The sequence below is a fragment of the Erythrolamprus reginae genome, chromosome Z (genome assembly GCF_031021105.1).
Source record: "Erythrolamprus reginae isolate rEryReg1 chromosome Z, rEryReg1.hap1, whole genome shotgun sequence".
In the NCBI taxonomy this organism is placed as follows: domain Eukaryota; kingdom Metazoa; phylum Chordata; class Lepidosauria; order Squamata; family Dipsadidae; genus Erythrolamprus; species Erythrolamprus reginae.
Genome location: NC_091963.1, coordinates 134458239 through 134479663, shown reverse-complemented (window position 1 = coordinate 134479663; position 21425 = coordinate 134458239). Strand labels below are relative to the sequence as shown.

The 21425-nt window shown below is 40.9% G+C and overlaps 1 protein-coding gene and 1 long non-coding RNA gene across 2 annotated transcripts in view; one reads left to right on the top strand and one right to left on the bottom strand.

Moving 5' to 3' along the window:
* The first annotated feature begins 5211 nt into the window (after positions 1–5211).
* Positions 5212–10029, top strand: LOC139153785 (zinc finger protein interacting with ribonucleoprotein K-like). Its single transcript, XM_070728178.1, has 2 exons — positions 5212–5340; positions 7966–10029. The coding sequence occupies exon 2, from the start codon at positions 8008–8010 to the stop codon at positions 9124–9126; it is 1119 nt and encodes a 372-aa protein (XP_070584279.1). The 5' UTR covers positions 5212–5340; positions 7966–8007; the 3' UTR covers positions 9127–10029.
* A 5000-nt stretch (positions 10030–15029) lies between these two features.
* LOC139153787 (uncharacterized) overlaps positions 15030–21425 on the bottom strand; it is an 8065-nt gene continuing 1669 nt past the window's right edge. The window contains exon 2 of the long non-coding RNA XR_011556886.1: positions 15030–16607. This is a non-coding gene — a long non-coding RNA (uncharacterized lncRNA). The remainder of the gene's footprint in view (positions 16608–21425) is intronic.

Below are 21425 nucleotides of genomic sequence, written 5' to 3'. Positions count from 1 at the left end.
GTTGGGAAAGATATAAAGAAAGACCCTTTTTTAACTATCCCTGATTGGATCTCTCCATTAGATGCAATTTGCCACCCCAACTTGATGCAGGAAAAGAAGATATTAAAATATAAGGAATTAATAGATGATCAAATGAAACTAAAACCAAGACATAAGTTACAAGAAGAGGAGATAAAAGTAGATTGGTGGCAATATATTCAAATACGGTCTAGATTTCAAAGAGATATTAAAATGTATATATTTAAGAAGAGTAAAAAAAATTAGGTCATTTGCTAATTACAAATCAAAGTAAATTAATAGCGAAAGCATATAAATATATGATTGGATATAAAAATATAGATTTGACTTTAAAAGAAAACATAATAAGTTGGTGTAAAAACATAGGTAAAGAAATAGATTTAGAAACTTGGGAGAAAGTTTGGATATCTAATTGGAAAATGACAAAATCAGTTTCACTAAAGGAAAATCAAATTAAGATGTTTTATAGGTGGTATCTCCCACCTAATAGAATTGCCAAGATGTTTCCCAATATGTCCCCAAAGTGTTGGAAATGCAAACAAGAAATAGGTTCTTATTATCACCAATTGTGGACTTGTCATAAAGCTAAGTTATATTGGAAAATGATAGAAAAATGGATAAAAGAAATCACACTACAGGATATAGAAAAAACTCCAGAATTTTTCTTATTAGGTATAACAAAGGAGAAATATAAGAAAGACATTTTTTACTTAATTATTCATATTTTGACAGCGGCCAGGATAGTTTATGCACAAAACTGGAATGGAGAAGATACTCCCAAGGAAGACGAGGTTATAAGGAAAATTTTAGACTGTGCTGAAATGGACATGATGACAAGATGGCTGAATAATCAAGAAGAATCAGAATTTTATACTACAGTAATACCTCGTCTTACGAACCTAATTGGTTCCCCGGGGAGGTTCGTAAGATGAAAAGTTCGTAAGATGAAACATTGTTTCCCATAGGAAATAATGTAAAGTCAATTAATCCGTGCAACCAAAAAAAAACCCTGCAAAAAAATGCCGCCGCCCGGCTGTCACCTTTTGAAACAGCCGGGGGGCTTCCCAGCAGCCTCCCGAACGCCGAACGCCAAACCCGAACTTCTGGGTTCGGCGTTCGGGAGGTCGCCGAGAAGCCCCCTGGCTGTTTTAAAAGGTGACAGCCGGGCAGTGGGGCTTCTCGGCGGCCTCCTGAACCCCGAACCCGGAGGTTCGGCAAAGATCCGGTTTCAGGAGGCTGCTGAGAAGCCCCGCAGCCCGGCTGTCGTCTTTTAAAACAGCCGGGGGGCTTCTCGGAGGCCGCCCGAATGCCAAACACAGAAGTTAGGGTTTGGCGTTTGGGTTCAGGAGGCTGCTGAGAAGCCCCCCGGCTGTTTTAGAAAGTGACACCCAGAGGCCCTCTGCAGGCCTGAAACAGCCCATTTCCCAAACTCTGATGGGCCTAGTAGGCCCGTTTTTTTGCCCTCCACAGGCTCCAGAGGCAAAAATGCCATCCCCCTGGAGAGTCTCCGGAAGCCAAAAATGCTGTCCCAGAGCCTCCGGGCGAGCTGAAAATCAGCTGGCTGGCATGCATATGCATATTGAAGCTGAGCTAGGGTAATAGCTCGCATGCCAGCACATATGGCTCTGCGTGCCATCTGTGACACTCGTGCCATAGGTTCACCATCACTATCCTAGGACATTTCATTTTTTCTAGGAAAGGGGTGGGTGCTAACTTCCTTCAAAACTACAGAATACGATGCCCTCAAGTGAGTAAAAGAATTGAAATGGAAACTTTGTCTTTGGAACATGTTTCTTCTCATCCAGATATTCTTCCTTTTCAATATTTTCTAGGACAGCGATGACAAATCTTTTATTTTTCCATTGAAAAGAACTGGTGGCAGTCATAGAATGGCTCCCACTTGCTAAAGGAGATGTAAAACAAGATGAATCAACATCCACAAATATGGCAGGCCCGATTGGCAAAAGAAAGCTCAGGACTGTATTGGTTGGAATCATGCAGAAGGGACCTTCATCCTGCAATGGATAGAGTGACTAAAGTGATGGTGAGGATGATACATACCCAAACAGGATAGGAGTCAGAAGCTGAGGGTCTGAATTTTGATCACATGATGGTGGTGATGCTACAGCAGTGGTGTGAAAAATTGTCATTAGTCACTTTTTAGTGCTGTTGTAACTTCAAACAGCCACTAAATGAACTATTGCAAGTCAAGGACAATCTATGTATACATACATGCATGCATGCATGCATGCATACATACATACATACATACATGCAGGGGTGGGCAGCAGGCAGGACGGGGTGGAACACAGTTCTACCGGCGGAAATGAAGATGCATGCGCAGCTCCAGCTGATCGGCGGCTGTCACTTCCTGGATCACTGGTCTCGGCTCGGAACTCCTTTTTCCTCCTCCTGCTGCTATTGCGTCTGCACTCCTTGCTTTTTTCCTCTTTCCTCCTTCCTGGCCTTGGACAAGTTTCCCTCTCTCCTGCCCGGCTCCCCTCCAGCCTCACGCAGCCACCTCCCACCTGAGGTTGCAAGCAGAAGGCGTGGGTGGAAGCGGCGCTGGCAGCATTTATGGCAGCACCCGTTCACCTAGCTACCCAGCCTGAGGTGGGGGGGGGCACCCAGGAAGGAGAGCGCGAGAAACGCGAAGCAAATTGTCACCCCAGTGAGTGACACTGGTAAAGTTGTAAATCGAGGACTTAACAGTTCACTTGAACAATGATGATCGTTCAAGCCACTCCCACCTGGTCACAAAATAAGCCATACCCACAGTGTGGCAGTAAAAATTTTGGCTGCCCCTTACTGCATACATATCTCTAACTATAATGATTGTACTGTAGTACAGTATATATCATTATACAGTAGTTCGATGGTCATTCTGCCAAATGTCTTTCAGTAAGAAAAAGGCAATAAACTTGCTCAATTTCTCATGTAGCTTATTCTTCCTGAAATGATTTGCAGAATCATTAGTTTCGTTTCTTTGCACCATGATGAAGAAATAGAAATGAAAATCATTGAGCAAAACCTTTTCCACAATCAAGCTTTTTTTAAAACTATAAAATCTTGCCCATTGCTGCAACTTGTTATTTATTTTATTTGTTTGTTTGTTTTTTTATTTATTTTATTTATTTTATTTATTTTATTTATTTTATTTATTTTATTTATTTTATTTATTTTATTTATTTATTTTATTTATTTTATTTATTTTATTTATTTTATTTATTTTATTTATTTTATTTATTTTATTTATTTTATTTATTTTATTTATTTTATTTATTTTATTTATTTTATTTATTTTATTTATTTTATTTATTTTATTTATTTTATTTATTTTATTTATTTTATTTATTTTATTTATTTTATTTATTTTATTTATTTTATTTATTTTATTAATTAATTAATTAATTAATTAGATTTGTATGCCGCCCGTCTCCGAAGACTCATAAAGCCAGCTAGCCCATTGAAGGGTTTGGCTCTCCTTTTTTTCTCCTCCCTTTTTTCCCCATTCCTTCTTCCCCTACTGTTCTTGATCAGGATTTTCCACCCCTCCCCACTCCCATCCCTTCTCCTAACAAGCATTCCTAAAGCCATTTGGCTGGAGCCCTTCTCCCAGCCAGGATTTGTGGTTCTTCCTTCCTCTCCTTTTCTCTCTCTCTCCCTCCCCTCAACTTTGCCCTTTTGCATATCTTTGTTGGATGGAGATGTCCAAAACTCTAAAGGACCAGTGGGGATGAAGTTATGAGAAAATTTCTTTTCATGAAGTTATGAGAAAACTGCATGTGTTCAGCGGTGAGACTGGCCAAAATGTATCCGAATTTTCTGCCAAATTGTTGGAGTTATCAATATAAAACTGGATCATATTACCACATATAGTGGACCTGTCCACTTATTAAAAAATTTTGGTATAAATTTCATGTTTGGCTAAGGGAAATTACAAAACAGGAAATAAATATAAAACCTGAAGCATTTCTACTAGGAATAATGATAATGATAATAATAATAATGATCGTAGAATGGAGAAAAAACATCATTATATCATACTATGGCATGGGAGCAGATTACTTATAGGACTGTCTTCTGCCTCATACATCCCAGCTAGTCAGGTCCCACAGAGTTGGTCTTCTCCAGGACCCAATTGGCCAGACAATCTAGTCTGGCGGTGCTTAGGGGAAGAGCCTTTTCTGTGGTGGCCCCGGCCCAATGGAGTAAGCTCCCCCCAGAGATCCATACTGACCCCACTCTCCCTGCCTTCTGTAAAGTTTTTAAGACCCATCTTTGCCAGCACGACTGGGGCCATGGAAATGTTTATACCTTGCCCCACTCATTGAATGAATGTCTGAAGCATGATGTCTGAATCTGTTTAGTCAGTTTTTTAACTATGGGGATGTTTAGTTGTAATTTATATACATTTCTATCATGTGTATATTACTTGTTGTAATAATAATAATAATAATAATAATAATAATAATAATAATAATAGCAGCAGCAGCAACAGCAACAATAATAATTTTAAAAAATATACAGAACTATTAATACTAAATTTATGAATGGAAATGGCACTTTGTATATAATATGAGACTACATTCATTGTAACTGAGTTGTAAAGATAAGATATTACTAGGGGAAGAAAAGTAGAGAAATACGTAAGTTATATAAACCGTATTAGTGTAAATTGTCCATATGAATTGCTGTAAGAGAATCCTACAGGTTATTTATATGATTTTGTATAGTTGTTAGTGTGTTATTCAATGTTCCTATGTGTGTGTTTTGTTTTTTCTTTTTCTGTTTTCTTTTGTATTGTATTTTCTTGGTTTTTTAAAAAAAATCTACATAAGTTAATAATTTTTTTTAAAAAAAACCTTTATTTTATTGTATTGCCAATCAGTGTACATCCAAGTGACAATAAAGTTATTCTAAGACTTTTAAGTTTATGTTGACTAGCGTTTAGATCACCCTCTCCAAAGCAGGGCTAGCTAAGGAGGAAAACTGCAACCACTCTCTCTCAAAGGCACAAGGTGACAACAGTCCTTGCTGTGGGGACCCCAGCTACGAGCTTGTTCGCCGTTCCTGGTGTCCCCTAATCGTGACCAGACGCTAGCACTAGGACCCAGAAGACGCCCGTGAATGTAGACTCGTGCTCTCCGCCGGGTCCTTCGGCTGGGTCCGAATGCCTCTCCTATGCCCAGCTAAGACCAGCCAACCTCTTTTGTTCTGCAGCGGCCGGGCTGAGTGGCTTTCCAGCAGACGCTCATCTCTTTCCCACCCGCTGCCGGCCCGTTGAAACCCTCCACTGCCGCAGATCACAATGCAAAACAGGTATTAGCTGCTCTGGCTGGGGTGGGTAGCATCCTTCCTTTCAACCAGCGTAGCCCAAAGCAGAATTGCGGGGTGGGGGACTCTGAAAGCTTTGGCCGCTTATCCGCAGGCTGGGGGGCAGCAAAGAGGACGGGAAGAATGATCTTGGATATTTGTGATGGAAGAGAAATGGTCTCATGGCTCTGAATCCTCTGCTTTTGGTGACACTGTTGGGAGAATAAGTGACAGTGGGAAAAAACGGATTTATCTTTAAAAAGTAAAATGCAATTTTAATTTCCCCCTTTTATGGGATGCCATGGATCAAGACAGCTTGGAAACCTTCTTGTGTATGTTTACATCTGTGTGTTTTTTAAACCTGTCCTTCTTGTCACTGAGTTGCAGATGTTTCAGGGCTGGCTTGCACTATGCCAACTGTACATGCTGTACAGGGCACTCAGTACATGCCCAGAGGTGTTCTCTCCTCTGTAGTGGGGTGGGGAAAATACCAAGACAGCACTCGGGGTCCTTCTGGAATTTCTTAGGGAAGTCTAAAACATTGGTTTGATTGTTTCAAGGGCTCAATTCAGGTTAAGCAATGAAAGTGTGTATTTTGTTACAGCTGGGACAGAAGACTGGTCACATGATTTTAGATGAAATTAGTGCAAGTACTGCTTGCTTTTTTTTGGGTGTAGGAAAAATGTAGATTGTGAACAAAAATGTATGTGATGGTGAAAAATGAAAGAGGCTTGCTTGTCCAAATTTACACTGACAGCAACATTTGCAACCTGTGTTCCCTATTTTCATTCTTTCATACACTTTGCCTTCCCACGTTACTATTTCTAGTCATGGATGCTGTGGGATTTTAATGTGTGCTTGTTTAGAAAAGTGCAAAGGAATGGATTTCACAACTTCACAGTATAATTTAAGATTAATCACCTAGTATTAAGGCAGAGGGTTTTTAAAAAATTCTTAAAGTGACAGAAATGTTCATTTGGAATTGAATGCAGCGTACAATTCTAAGCTGTATTTCATGACCAGCATCTGAAGTTATTAATAGATGAAGACGGTGTAAAAATGCATATCCTGTCTTTCCTTTAAAAGCCCAAGTTGGGACAAAGGGCAGTCTTCTATTTTACTTTCACAATAACCTTGCAAAATAGGCTGGATTGAAAGATAGTTATTGGTCCAAATTCTTCTAAGCTTCAATCCGACATTTATTATATTACTAAACAAGTACAGTGATGATATTCCAACTGAGGGCAGGCAGGGTGGCTGTTTGAAATTAAACTTCAAAGCATAAGGAACTTTAAACTTGACTTAGCCTCAGATTAGAGCTTTGAGACATATCTGCTATATACAAGGACAAGACCTAAACAAAGGAAAGACCAGATAGCCCAGAGAACCTTTGTAAATGACAACCTTTGCTATTTGGGAAGAGTTGGTACTCTAAACATTTCTGAGAATTAGAGCTTTTAAGAATTAGGACACAAATTTAATGTTTACAACATGATAGCATCTGTAAATTACTACTTGCAAAATGTGGTACATTTTGTAGAGTACAATATGCACACAAGCTTTGTAGTGTAAACAGAAGAAAGTAAGCCAGGGCTACATAAATATATTTTGTGAATTTATTATTTGGATTTGGATTTTTGAATTGCTTCTCTTCCTTCCTCTGGATGATGAGGCTTGTATTCCTTGCATTTTACTTGAAGTAGTTCTCTGCTCTACTTCTTTACAGTGTTTAATTCAGCTCACAGCCTCACTTTAGCCATAAGGACAGTTCCAGAGGGCAGAAGAATCAACTATTCTCTGGTACAAACTGATTATGAAAGTGATTAATTCAAAATTATGATGCAAATGTTATGCTTATTCAAATCAGCCCTGGCTCATGGTGAATACAAGAAAAAATATTGCACTTTTCTTAGTAAAAATTTTTTCCTGAATTGGTTTGCCAGTATTTTTTTTTCCGGAATTTGGGAAACAGAGATTGTCCCAAAGTCACCAAACTGGCTTTCATATCTGAAGTAGTACTAGTCTCCCAGATTCTAATCTAGTACATTTAACTATTATTGTTCTCTAGATTATCTTGTATGATAATCTTTCTTGTGGGTATAATAACAAATCACAGATGTTCATGTAAATGCCTTGTGTTCCCATGTGCTGCAGGTGCTTAGAGTTCAGCTTATAAGGCAAATATTCACACAGATATTTGCATTTACAAGAAAATAATCTGAACACATAATACTAGACGGTTGTATCCATGCTTGTATGCATTGCCATGCCAACAGTTTTCTAGACATTTTGAAAGAACTCTACATATAAATAATAAAATATTTTATTTTTATTTTAACTCATTTTGGAGCAAGCATCATAATCCATAAAAAGGCTGAAGAATTTAAGAATTTACAAGATATGATCTGGTATAGTCTTGAACAAGTTTTATATGAAAGTAAATACCATTGAGCCTTAGTTAAATTTGGCATTACTGGGCTCTTAGCTACTTTGGTATTTTTTTAAAAAAAATCCTTTAATTCTGGATGGATTATTTTGATGTATTCTCATGACAGTGTGTTAAAGTGATTGTGTGCATTTCATGGGTGGCCATACTACCTCATAGCTCTTACTGTTCTCCCATTTCTGCAGCGATGTCCCTGTAGCAGATTGCACTCTTGTTCCTGGTGTCCAATGGAGCCATCTCACAGGTGGCATGTCAGCAGGGGTGATGGGCATTCAGCGGAGCTGCAGGCAGAGGCTCGGGTATTGGTGCCGGGAGAGAGTAGTTGGCCGAGACTGGAAAGCCATGGTGGCAACAGGCTTGAGAACCAGGTGATAGAATGTTGCCCTTCAGCACCTTGGGACCATTATATGCAACCCCCACTCAGCAGTGATGTCACGCAGCACCAAATGGCTCCAGAAGACAGGCCCCCTGAGATCTACAGCATTGCTCTGTGGGGTCCCAAGCTGCATTCTGCACTGACTAGACACAGGGGAGGAAGGTCACATGCACAAGCCTCTGCTCCAAACTCTAAGCACCTGGGTCCAGCAGGGGAAGGAGATGCCACTGACGAGGGATCCCTGGTACTGATTGATGCAGAAGGGGTGCCCCACACTGTGTCACGAGAGGAAGTGGAGCTGGCTGGACAAATGCAGTCTTCGGAGCCCGAGTTGCTGGCTTCCGCTCCACCACCACGACAGCTATATTTCTGCCCCATTTGCCTGCGGACATTCCTCTACCAGTCTGACCTGGAGCGCCACAGCATCACCCACTCAGAGAGCAAGCCGTATGTATGCCGTGAATGTGGCAAGGCCTTCAAGCGTTCCTCCCACCTTCAGCGGCACAAGCACATCCACACCGGTGAGCGGCCCTTCAGCTGCCCTGTCTGCTGTAAGGGTTTCCGGGAATCTGGTGAACTATTGCGCCACCAGCGGGTCCATACTGGGGAGAAGCCCTACCAATGCCAGATCTGTCGACTACGCTTTACCGAACGGAATACCCTTCGCCGGCATGCCAAGCGCAAACATGCCCGTGAGACCTACTATCAGCGCTCTGTGGAGGAAGGAGGGGGCAGTTGGACTACGGCGGTGGACTGGGAATCAGAAATCATGATGGGAAGTGGGGACTGGGCCACAGAGGAGCTTGGGAGCGGCTGGAGCAGCGAACCAGTGGAAGACTGGGTTGAGGGTGGGAATCACTGGAGGGAAACTTCGGAAAGGCAGGTAGGAAGCCTGCCTGGAGCCATGACACAGATATTACAGACGGAGCACATCAAAGATAAAGACAAACCTGAGATTCAACCCCCTTAAACATACAGGAGTGTGGGAGATAGACCAGGACACTGAAGGATCTGAAAATAAGTTTGTTCTGCAGTTATCTATTGGATTGAAAAAAAATCAATAAGAAAGGACATGAAATTAAAGGAAGTATCTTCTAGAACTGTTCTACAGTGTTAAAGCCCTTCAAATAGCACTGTATGGGCATCACCAAAGACTAGAGAAGACTAATGGTGGTAGGGAGTCGAGACTGCCCCTTTCCAACAATCATATCATGATACCCAGAGCTGCTATGAAGATAGGGGAATATTTCATGGTTTTAATTCTTTCGTAGGTGGAAATGAAACCGAGAATACTGTTTTCTTAAATTTCCTATGTTTTCCTGAATAATTGGTATAGAGAGTTGTGTTCCCCTCACAATTGTACCAAACAAGATATTGATACATGATGATTCTCTGTAAAATGAATTGCCCTCCCCATACACCTGAGCTGCTATGTTTTGTTTTCCTTTAAAATCCATATTGATACAAAGGGGCCATATTCAGTTTGCAAACACTAATGAATTAACATATGCAAAACAGTGCTGTCTTTTCTCCTTTCTTCATATTCCACTTGAATCAAGGTGAGGGATTTAGACCTCTCTCTGGCCACTCTCAATAGCCTGGACTTGGGCCTAGAACAACCTTCCTAACCTTATGTTCTCTCAAATTATCCACTTTAATTTCCATACTTATTCCAGTGATTTGGGCAGCCAAAACCTCTGGAGAATTTAGGGAGGTTAAAGTAGAGCTTGAGAGAGCAGGAAAAGATAAATGTCTGAATACAATTGTGGCTGTACAACTTTTCTTTTTCCTTTTATGATTAACAAGGGATGGGGGAAATAACAAAATCTTAATGTTGAAAAACTGAAGAATTAAAAGTAAGTACAGGATGAAATAATCTGCATCCTTTTTTGTAAAGAAGTCTTTTCTCTCCAGCTGTATCTTTACACAATCTTCAAATTCATTGCAGTCAATCAAAATCACTTTTATATAACTGTTTTCATCGAATCCAGAATTATGGTATTCAGGCCAAGAATGATCAAGGCAGTTATGTTAGCACTTTAATGGAAGTACTAATTTACATTGTCCTGTCTCATTCTAAAGAGATCTGAAAGATTATTCTTGGGAGGAAGGGGGTGTTGCCTATGGTATTATCAATTCCTAGACTAGCCCTTTCAGGGAATTGTATTTCCAAGATTCCTTGAAGGGAAACTGGGAGCTATTTGCAATGCAAAACTGCCACAAGCTGCAGGATTCTCAAAATTCTGACTGCAAATATTATTCAGCAAATAACGCCCCAATGTTCCCCATTACATAAAATGTAAATATTCCCCTTAAACAAACCCTCCTGGAAATTATCTCTATAATGTTAAGTTTTAAAATCAAGCAGATTAAAAAGAAGCCAGAGGCTGCACGTTTACACGCACATTCTTTGATATGTAAAAACTGAAAAATAAGGGCTGTCTGGCTATTTCAGATAATTGCCATCACTGGTCCAATCATGAATTAACAGTAGAGAAATAAAAATGGTGATGGAAGTGTTTTGATTTTGGTCAAAGTATATTTATGGCTTCCTGGACCAAATGTATGTTTGATAATGCTGTTTCTATGAGGCAAAGTGTATGCTGCTTGGGATAAGAAAGTGTGAGTGTAAGATTTCAATCTTTCTGAGGAAGAATTGGACTCTTCTATTAAAAGCATTAGGCTTTTGATAGGAGAAAATTTCTGCAAAATAGAAACAAGAATTATACTGAATCACGAAACCTGCACTTAATGTATACGTGTTTGGTAATGCAAGTATTGGTCTGTAATATTTTTCTAAAGGATAGGTTCTTCTCCTTCTACGTCTTGCATTTCAAACTCTCAAATCTGCCCATGCATAATACTGAACAGTAAATATTCCTGTATATAAGGTCCAACAGATATTGTCTGCAATATTTGATTAGAAATAGCTGTTATTTTCTGCTACTATTCTTTTTGGGCAATCCTACTTAAGACTGAATCTCCAATTTATCCATAGATGTGTGTTGTTTATGCCAATGCTTTTTCCTTTTTAATAAGTTTTTATTTGCACCTAAACAGTAATATTATTTATTTATTCAATTTCTATGCTGCACAACTCCCTAGGGACTCTAGGCAGCTATATATGCAAGAAGAACTTAATTTGAATGTGTGATATTTGTTCAACATTACAAGCTATTTTTTTTTTTTGCAATGGCTCTGGTGATTTCATTTCCATAACATTTCAGATTATGGTTTGCTGAAAACAGAGTGAAAACCTAATTCACAATGTGAGCCACAAATGCTTCATAATGCAGAATGGCTGTCAGAAAGATTTAGGTTACGTTCAAATGCTTGTCTGAAATGGACCTAGAGTGATGATAAAGGAGGAGTATAGGAGTTGGGGTAGATACTTGTAGCATCAAATAAATGTCCTTGAATCTCTTATTTTGCCAAACAGAAGGCTTTATGAAGTGACTTGACATATGCAATTTATATAGAATTTGTGAATTCTTTATTTATTTACGTTTCCAAAACTCCATTTGAAGTCGTAACTATTTCTTGTACCAAAAGCTAAAAATACAGAACAGGAATCAGGCGAATTCTGTGCAAATAAGCTTCTCAAAAACAAATGTGTGTTATCATTGCATAATAATACCTCAGATTAGCAAATTCAAATGAGCCATGCAACAACAAAAAAAGATCTCTCATCTTTTCATTTTGTGAGATGGCCAAATCATGTCCTTGTGTATAGAAGTCAAGATTTTAACAGTACTGATTATGTCAGCAGTACCTAAGTTATCAAGGCCATTCTATTCTCTTTTGGTAAGGTACAGAAGGGGAAACAATGTGCAAATTCCCTCTTTGAGAAATTATACAATTGTATTTGGCACTTGCACATTATTCTGTAAATAAGGCAAATGAACTTTTCATGTTTTCCAGCAGTGAGCATATAAAAGCTTGATTATTTGGGGGGACTAGTACCTCCAGAGATGAAAATAAGTGAAATTCTGAAGCCTGAATAGCCCACAACATTCAACACCTCATTGAGGGCACATTGTCTACCTTGCAACATTTCCATCCAACATTATTGCTGCTTTTTTCATCAAAGAAGCTCTGACTTTGCTACACACTTGTATGCTTGCACGCACACACACACACACACACATACACAAGGCAATCAGCAGTCCAGCTTTGCCTTGAACTACCTCCAGGGCTCTCTTGTTGCCCAGGCCTCCAAGTTATCTTTGTTGCCATGGAGACCACCTTGAGCAGAGTTGATGTGTTCCAAGCAGAATCTTTGTTAAGAAAGGCCTCAAGGCCTTGGATGTTGTGAAAGCTGCGGGAAGATTTTTAAAAATACTATCCTACTCCTGGCTTTCTCCTCCCCCCTCCTCTTAGCTGCAGCAATGTGTTCAGACAAAAAAACAAAGAAACAAACTAATGGATGCAGGATTCTGCACTCATCTAAGTGCAACACACTTAGATGTTCCGCAGCTCGTCCAATCCATACCCGGTCCTTAAGGGTAATTCTCTATTCGAGCTCTTTTTGAATTTTGATATGAGATATCAATGTATCCTTTTTAAAAAAAAAAAAAAGAGGAAGAGAAAGCATCCATGCAGCGCTTCCTTCTGATACCAGAAGAGACCTATTTACATAGAGACTAAAGTTTAAAGATGATTAAGGGCCTCGATGCTAAAACATCTGAAGAACAGTTGCAGGAACTGGGTAAAGAAAGACTAAAGGTGACATGATAGTAGTCTTGGAATATTTGAGAGGCTGTCACAAAGAAGAGGGGCTCAACTTATTTTCCAAAGCACCAGAATGCAGGACAAGAAACAATGGATGGAAACTAAGCAAGGAGAGAACCAACTTAGAAATAAGGAAAAGCGTCCTGACAATGAGAACAATTAATCAGTGGAACGGCTTGCTTTCAGAAGTTGCAGGTACATTAAGATGAAATTAGACAGCCACTTGCCAGAATAGTACAGGGCCGTAATGACAAACTTATGGCATGTGTAGCACATGGTGCCATACTGGTGAGCACACGAGCTTAGATCCAGCTGTCTATGCGTGTGCTGGTGAGCTGATTTTCAGGCCTTCTGGGAGTCAACAGCCTGTTTTCAGCCTCTGGAGGGGTGGGGAAGGCCCGTTTTTTGCTCTCCCTAAGGTCCAGAGCCTTTCTAGGAGCCTGAGGAGGACGGAAATGACCTCCCTACCCCACTCCCGGAGGTCCTCTGGAGGCCAGAAATAATCCATTTCCCAACCTGAAGAGCTTGGCAAATGGGCCATCTCTGGCCTCCAGAGGGCCTCCGGGGTTGGGTGGGGAAGGCCATTTTTGCCCACCCCAGCCTCCTAAAAAGGCTCTGAAGCCTGGGGAGAGCAAAACATGGGTGTGCCATCACGTGCTGGTAGAGGGGGCGATCGTGTACACATGTGTGTGTGGAGCCCAATTGGAATTATGGGTGTGGGCACTCATGCATGCAACTCCCCACCTATAGCACACGAACCAAAAAAGGTTCACCATCACTGTTATAGGGTCTCCGACTGAGCAGGGAATTGGACTAGAAGACCTACAAGGTCCCTTCCATCCATAGTTCCCTCTAAGCGGAGCAGTGAGCAATCGCTCACTTAAAAATCATAATCAACTCAGAGTTTTCCAAACCTGCCCAGAAGCCGAGAGGGAAAGAGTGAGAGGGAAGGAGAGAGAGAGGAAGAGAGAGAAACAGATAGAAAAAAGAGAGGAAAGAAAAGAGAAAGAAAAAGAATGGGAGTAAGGAAGAGAGAATGAAAATCAAAATCTAGTTTGAAACTAGCTCAACTATTTAAGTGGCATTTTGATATTGATAGAGTTGCCCTATTATGAGCTCACTGTTATACACACAGTACAGTATTTTATTTTGAAATTTTCTCTGAGGCAAAACAGGGTGGGTTTTTTGTTTGTTTATTTATTTATTAATTAATTATTTCTGTGCCGCCCAGTCCTGAAGGGACTGCCGCTCAGACACTATACTTTTCCGCCCACCCCCCCAAAAAATTAGAGGGAACACTGCTTCCATCTCTTGTTATTCTGATGCTCTTGTTCATAGTGCTATGTGGGTGAAGAAGACCTGGCAGAAGCTCCCTATCTTTGTTACCTAGGCTAGAACATGGGTGTTAAACATGCTGTATCACATGACGTTTTGCTAGATTTTCCCCATTTGTGGAGCTGGGGTGGGCGTGGCCTGCATGTGTTGCCTCTAATCCACAAGCCGCTAGTTTGACACCCCTGGGCTAGAAAGTGGGGGGCAATGAATTCAAGCAGTAAAAACCAACTGGGTGTCCTTGGGACAGTCATTCTCTCTCAGCCCAACCCACTCAGAGGGTTGTTGTGGAGAAAATATGAGGAAGGCGTGCTGGGTGGATTTGCTACCTTGAATTATTTGTAAAAATAATAACGTTGGGATACATACATATATACACACATGCATACATACATACATACATACATACATACATACATATAATAGGGCAGTAGTAGTTGCAGGCCTGATGCTCCAGTCACCAATTAGTGTACTAGACATGCAGCCATCATATCCTAAAGCAGAGATAGGAATCCTATTGCCAAGAAATTCTAAAGTCCCGTTTTTGTGGTCCTTGCAGCCTCCACAAACTACAATTTCTGAAATCCACACCAGTTTTCTCCAATGTTGGATTACGAAATAGATAAAAACAGTAATAGAGCAAAATCCTAACATTTATATTTTCTGACTCCTCCCAAATGCATATATGTGATTTCATTGTTCCACTCTTTACCAAAGGAACTAAGATAGACATGTCCTAAATCTAATGACAGCTGCCTATAGTTCTTCTCAGCACTCTCCAAATAAAAGTACAAAGAAATAACAATGAGATATGTTTTAGAAAGCTCCAATGTTCATTTTTACAATAATTTTGTTTGCATTTATAATCACATTATTTGCGTATGCTGCCTTGAGAATCTAATTCGAGGATTTAACAATTACTGTAAATACCCAAATACTGTATTAACATAATAAAATTCCTCAGAGATTTTCTCTGTCTATGGAAAAAATACAGTGCCAGTTAATGCATGTTTCAATTTGAGGAGCCAGATTTTTTGATATCATGCCTATAGATTTTTATGCATTTTAGAAACAAGTAGAAAATTTTAATATTTTATATTAAACATTTTAATAAAAATATTTGTAATTCAAGTGGTAGATGTAGCGGTGATTTGTTCTTCAAGCTTGCTTTTTGGCTTCCAAATGTTTTGTTGCCAGGCTAGGCAACATCTTCAACAGGATTTTGCTTGAAGCTTCTTGTTTCAGTTTCCTTCTACTTTTATTTATCCTAACTGGTGACATGGTCAGTTGGTCATGTAGTGGGAAGTTCATCAGGTGAGGAAATGGCCGGTACTGCTGTTAGTTGGTCATCCGATTGATACAGCTCCTTATACAGGCTCCTAGGCTGGTTCCAGATTGATGTTTGTTGACTGACCTGTTTGTTGAATACCAGACTTTGATAAATTTGTATGCATGGCTTGTGGTGGCGTGGCCAATGATTTTTGTTCTGTCTCAGTTGAACTGGTGTTCTTTGATGCCAGCATAGGTCAAGAGCAGAGATTTGTGGTCATGCCAGTTGGTTGCTAGTCAGTGCTCTTGGGTTCCTATTTTTAGTTATCATCCCATTTGCCAACATAGAATTGGCCACGTAGAGTTATTGCATTGGAATTTGTAGATTATGTTGTTGTTCTCTTCCTTCAGTATTTTTCTTGGTTCTGGACAGTTCTTGTTGAAGTGATAATGTTGGTTTGTGAGCCACTATTGTTCCCAATGATTGTAGAATTCTGACCACCATTTCTGACATTCGTTTGATGTATGGCAAAGTTTGTTTCCATGTTTTGGTATTTCATGATTTGGGTGATGTACACTGGATTGTTGTTGACTATCTGGATCTTGATTATTGATGTCATTAAGCAGATATTCAGCTTTATTGATATAATCAGTCTTGTCCATTATCACGGTCAGTCTCCCTTGGTCTGCCAGTAGGATGGCAATGTTTTCATCTTGTCGCAATTTCTTTAATGCTGGCCTCTCCTTCAGGTTGAATGTTTCATTGGGTTTGCTTCATTGGATGTTGGAGATTATTCTCTGCTTGATGCCCACTTGTGTCTTGTGATTGAGACTGTTTGTTTTCTGTACGGATTCAAAGTTGGATAGAATATCGACTGAGTCCGCATTTTTGGTTGAAATTGAGGTTGTGTGTGAGGACAGCGTTTTCCTCATCTGACAGAGGTCTGCTGGATAGATTTTTGATCTACGAGTTGGAGTTGTCATCTTGTGGTTTTGGAATGAATTATGTGAGTTTCTTCTGCAGAGCATCGTATATCTGAAATTGATTATTTTTCTCTTGATTGTGTATTCAAAAACATCTGTTAGGTTTTATCCAATGGTGTTGAGGCACTCAGCTTTCTGTGGATAGTCGTTTTTCAGGGGCATGAAAAAAAGATGAAGTTACATGTTTACAATCTATGAAATAAATTTCAAATACTGTATATCTAAAACATTCATTAATATATGCAGACGCCATGTGTGTATATGCTGCAAATAGAAAAAAAAAGGCTAAAATACAGAATATGTAAACATAGTATTTTATTTAATAGCATTACCATATTTTTCAGAGTAAAAGTCACACCTTTTTCCTCCCTAAGAGGCTGATAATTTGGGTGCGTCTTATACTCAGAATGTAACTTCCCCCCCCCCCCAACTAGCTGCTAATTATCTTCCCAGCTCTTTCCTTGCAGGCTCTTTCAGAGTTATTTTCATTGCTCTAACTTGCTCCGATTAAGTTTCTTTCCAGCCCTAACCAGGTGCTAATGATGTTCCCAGCTCTTACAGCTTGCAAGCTCTTTCATTGTTACTCTCTACAAAGAATGTTTTCCAAACCGTCTTTGAAGTTTGCTTTTTTTTCATTCATTACCGTATTTTTCGCTCCATAAGACGCAGTTTTTTTCCTCCCAAAGTAGGATGAAAAATCAGCCTCGTCTTATGGAGCGAAGATGCAGGCAGGGAGGGGGGGGGGAGGCTGCGAATTCGGAAGCGCCATCCCGCCGGCTGGCTGGCTAGCTGCTGCCTGGCCCACCGTTCCCCGTAAGCTGCGCCCGTGAGCAGGCGTGCACCCCCAAATACACCCGAGCGCCCTTTTCCACGGGCGCGCGCTCCCCATCCCCCTGCCAGCCTGCGGGGAGGTGGGCGGGGGCGGGGAGGTGTGGCAGTAGGAGTAAAGGGAGCCGCGGCCGCCCCTGCCTCCCCACGGTGCCTCCGGCCAAATGCGCCCCTGGCTTCTCCACGCTGCCCTATTGCCCGCCCGATCCGCCTCCTCTCCTCCTCTGCCACCTCCTGTGTTGGGGCGCGATCTGCCTCCTCTCCTCCGCTGCCTCCTCCTGCCTTGGGGCGCAATCTGCCCCCTCTCCAACGTTGCTGCCTTCTGCCTTGGGGCGCGATCCGCCCCCTCTCCTCCTCCGCCGCCCCCTGCCTTGGGCGAGCAATACGGGAGTCCGGGACAGGGTGGCTTTACGCCATGAAGAGAAAACGGCCGACTTTTCCCTGCTGCCGGAGCCGTTTCCTCTTCATGGCGCAAAGCCACACAGTCCCGGACTCCGGGATTGCTCGCCCAAGGCAGGAAGCGACGGAGGAGGAGAGGGGGCGGATCGTGCCCCAAGGCAGAAGGCGGCGGCGGAGGAGGAGAGGGGGCGGATCGCGCCCCAAGGCAGAAGGCGGCGGCGGAGGAGGAGAGGGGGCGAATCGCGCCCCAAGGCAGAAGGCAGCCATCTGCCCAGACAGAAAGGAAACAAGAGAGAGAAAGTGAGAAGAAGAGAGACAAAGAGGGGGAGAGAGAGAGAAAGAGAGAAAGAGAGAGGGGGAGAGAGAGAAAGAGAGGGAGAGGGAGAAAGAGAGTGGGAGAGGGGGGAGAGATAGCAAGAGAGGGAGAGAAAGAGAGAGGGAAAGGGGGAGAGAGGGGGAGAGAAAGAGAGAGGGAGGGAGAGAGGAGATAAAGAAAGAGGAGAGAGAGAAAGGAAGAGAAAGAAAGAAAGAGGGATAGAAAGAGAGAGAGAGTGAGAGATGCTCAGTGAGCCTTTCTTTGAAGTTGCCTTTCTTTCTTTCTTTCTTTCTTTCTTTCCTTCTTTCTTTTTCTCTCTTGCTCTCTTGCTCTTTCATTCTTTTTCTTTCTCTTGCTTTCTTTCTCTCCTTCCTTCCCTCATTCCATTTCTTTCATTCCCCCTCTCTATTTTTATTTCTCTTTCATTTTCTTTCTTTCTCTCTTTCTTGCTTTCTTTCTTGCTCTTTTTCTTTCTCTCTTTTACCTTCCCTTCCTCTATTTCTTCTTTTCTTTCTCCTTCCTACCTTCTTCCCTCCCTCCCTTCAGTACTTCCTCTCTTACTCTCCCCTTTCATAAGTTTCCTTGCTTCCTTCCTCTGTTCCTGTCCCTTCCCCCTTTCTTTCTTTCTTTCTTTCTTTCTTTCCTTCCTTCCTTTCCTCCCTCCATTTCTTGCTTTCCTTTTCCTTCCTCCCTTCTTCCCTCCCTCACTCCCTTCTTTCACTCCTTCCTCTCTTCCTCTCCCCTCTTTGGCTCAAAATATTTTTTTTCTATTTTCCTCCTCTAAAATCTAGGTGCGTCTTATCAGCAGGTGCGTCTTATAGAGCGAAAAATACGGTATTTTCTCCGAATGTTCCTTTCCAGCCCTAACCAGGTGGTAACAATGTTCCCAGCTGTTACCGGCTTGCAAGCTCTTTTATTGTTACTCTCTGCGAAGAATATTTTCCAAGCTCTAGGTCTTTGCAGGTTTTTTTCCATTGTTCTACTTGCCCCAATGTTTTTTCCAGGTGCTAATGATGTTCCCAACTCTTACTGGCTTGCAAACTCTTTCATTGTTACTCTCTCCGAAAAAAGTTTTTTCAAGCCCTAACCATGGAATAAAATAATGTGCTGGCTAAGGACATTAGCCAGATGAATACCTGGTAAGTAGATTCTTTTCCCTAAACTAAGATGAGTCTTATACCCCCGGTGCATCTTATACTCCAAAAAATATGGTATATTTCCTCTAATAAATTCCTTCAAAGTATGTTGGACCTTTTGGTACATTTCTCACACAATTTCCCCCTTATTTTTCATCTGTTTAATTGATGTTTTCTCTTGTTGCTTTACAGCCAGCTAGAATTTCACTGGGCTAATGAAACTGCATCTTCATCAGTACCTGCTAGAAGGTAGATTTTATCTACAACTGTATTCAATGTTTTATTTCTCAGCCTTTGTTTGAGTTCTGTCCGAAAAAAATGCTTTTTCCTGCCTTAACTTTTTTTTAAAGGTGCCATGTCAATTTCCATGTGCTTGAACCATTTGACAATGATGTCAGAATTTTTAAGCACAACATTTTCTATTCTACCTTACCATAGGCATTGGCAATAAATGAGGCATAGTGATTTCTCACCCTGAGACTAACCGATAAGATAGGTACAGTATACTTATATGTAACATATTGTTTATTTCAACAAGGTAAACAAGGAGATACCAAGCAATTCCTGAATCCTGTCTGTTTTTACAATTAATCATTTCCAAAGCAAAGTTATTGAACTAAAATACATAATAAAGTGCATGCCCTGATATAAACTCTATTTCATTTTCTATTATATGTACTGAGAAAAATGTATCAGATCTATTTTGTAGTTATACATGAATGAAATTTGTGTTTACATCCATATTATTTCCTCCTGTTTGGTCCAATACTGTTTTTTGGGATAGAGGTAGTTCTCAGCTTCTGACTACAATTGGGACCAGAATTTCCATTGCTAAGCAAGATGGTTAAATGAGTGGCACCCAATTTTATATCCGTTTTTTTCCACAGTTGTTAAGCAAATTATAGCAGGTAAGAGAATCACATGGTTGTTAAAGAGAACTCAGTTTCTCTCGTTGATTTGGCTTGTCGGAAGCAGTCTAGGAAGGATGCAAATCATAATTACATGAGCCTGTGATTATGCTGCAACCATTGTAAATACATGCTGGTTGCCAAGTGCCCAAATATGGCAATGAGGATGCTGTTATGATTATAAATGAAAGAAACAGTCATATGTCACTTCTGTCAGTGCCATGACTTTGAAAAGTCACTAAATGAATAAATACTTTATTGACATTGTTTGTATATGCACAATATTATTATTATTATTATTATTATTATTATTATTATTATTATTATTATTATTATTATTTGTATGCTGCCCTTCTCCGGCTCACAACAGCAAAACACAGTACAAATCCAATGATTAAAACAGTTAAAACCCTTAATATAAAAACAGTCATACATCCCAAATAAACCATATATAAAGCGGAACGGCCAGAGGGAATCCATTTCCCCATGCCTGATGGCAGAAGTGGGTTTTTATGAGTTTGCGAAAGGCAAAGATGGTGGGGGCAGTCCTTATCTCAGGGGGGGGGAGTTGATTCCAGAGGATCGAGGCTGCCACAGAGAAGGCTCTTCTCCTGGGTCCTGCCAGACAACATTGTTTTGTCAATGGGACCCAGAGAAGCCTAACTCTGTAGGACCTAATCGGTCGCTGGATTCGTGCGGCAGAAGGTGGTCCCAGAGGTATTCTGGTCCAATGCCATGAAGGGCTTTATAGGTCATAACCAACACTTTGAATTGTGACCAGAAACTGATCGGCAACCAATGCAGACTGCGGAGTGTTGGTGTGACATGGGCATATCTGGGAAAGCCTGATTGCTCTCGCAGCTGCATTCTGCACAATCTGAAGTTTCCCTACAGAGAAAATTCACATAACACCTAAAGACCAGTCCCAGCACACATAACAATCCCCCAAAACATGTCCCATCCACCACAAATTCCCCACCCTGAACCGCCCAAACATCTACATAGCAGACCAAGTAATACTGCCCAACAGCTCATTGATAGTGACACTTTAGTTCATTGTTAAGTGAGAGTATAGCTCTGAGATAAAAACAATTCAGAAAATGTGTGGTCCAAGTTTAATTGTTCTATATCTTCTGCCAGAAGGCAACAGTTCAAAAAGATTGTAATCAAGATGAGAGAGTCTCTGAGAATGTTGCACACCTTCCTAGAACAGTGCAATGCAAAGATATCATCCAGGGCTGCTAGCTGAATATTCTGGACAGTTTTAATGATTCTCTGTAGAGCTTTTTTATCTGCTACAAAGCTGTTCCCATATCATCTGAGAATGCTGTATGTCAGGACACTCTCAATGGCGCTGCCATAGGAC

Bases quoted from the DNA above. Each gene is read 5' to 3' on its own strand.
- LOC139153785 (XM_070728178.1), top strand. From the start codon at position 8,008: ATGGAGCCATCTCACAGGTGGCATGTCAGCAGGGGTGATGGGCATTCA.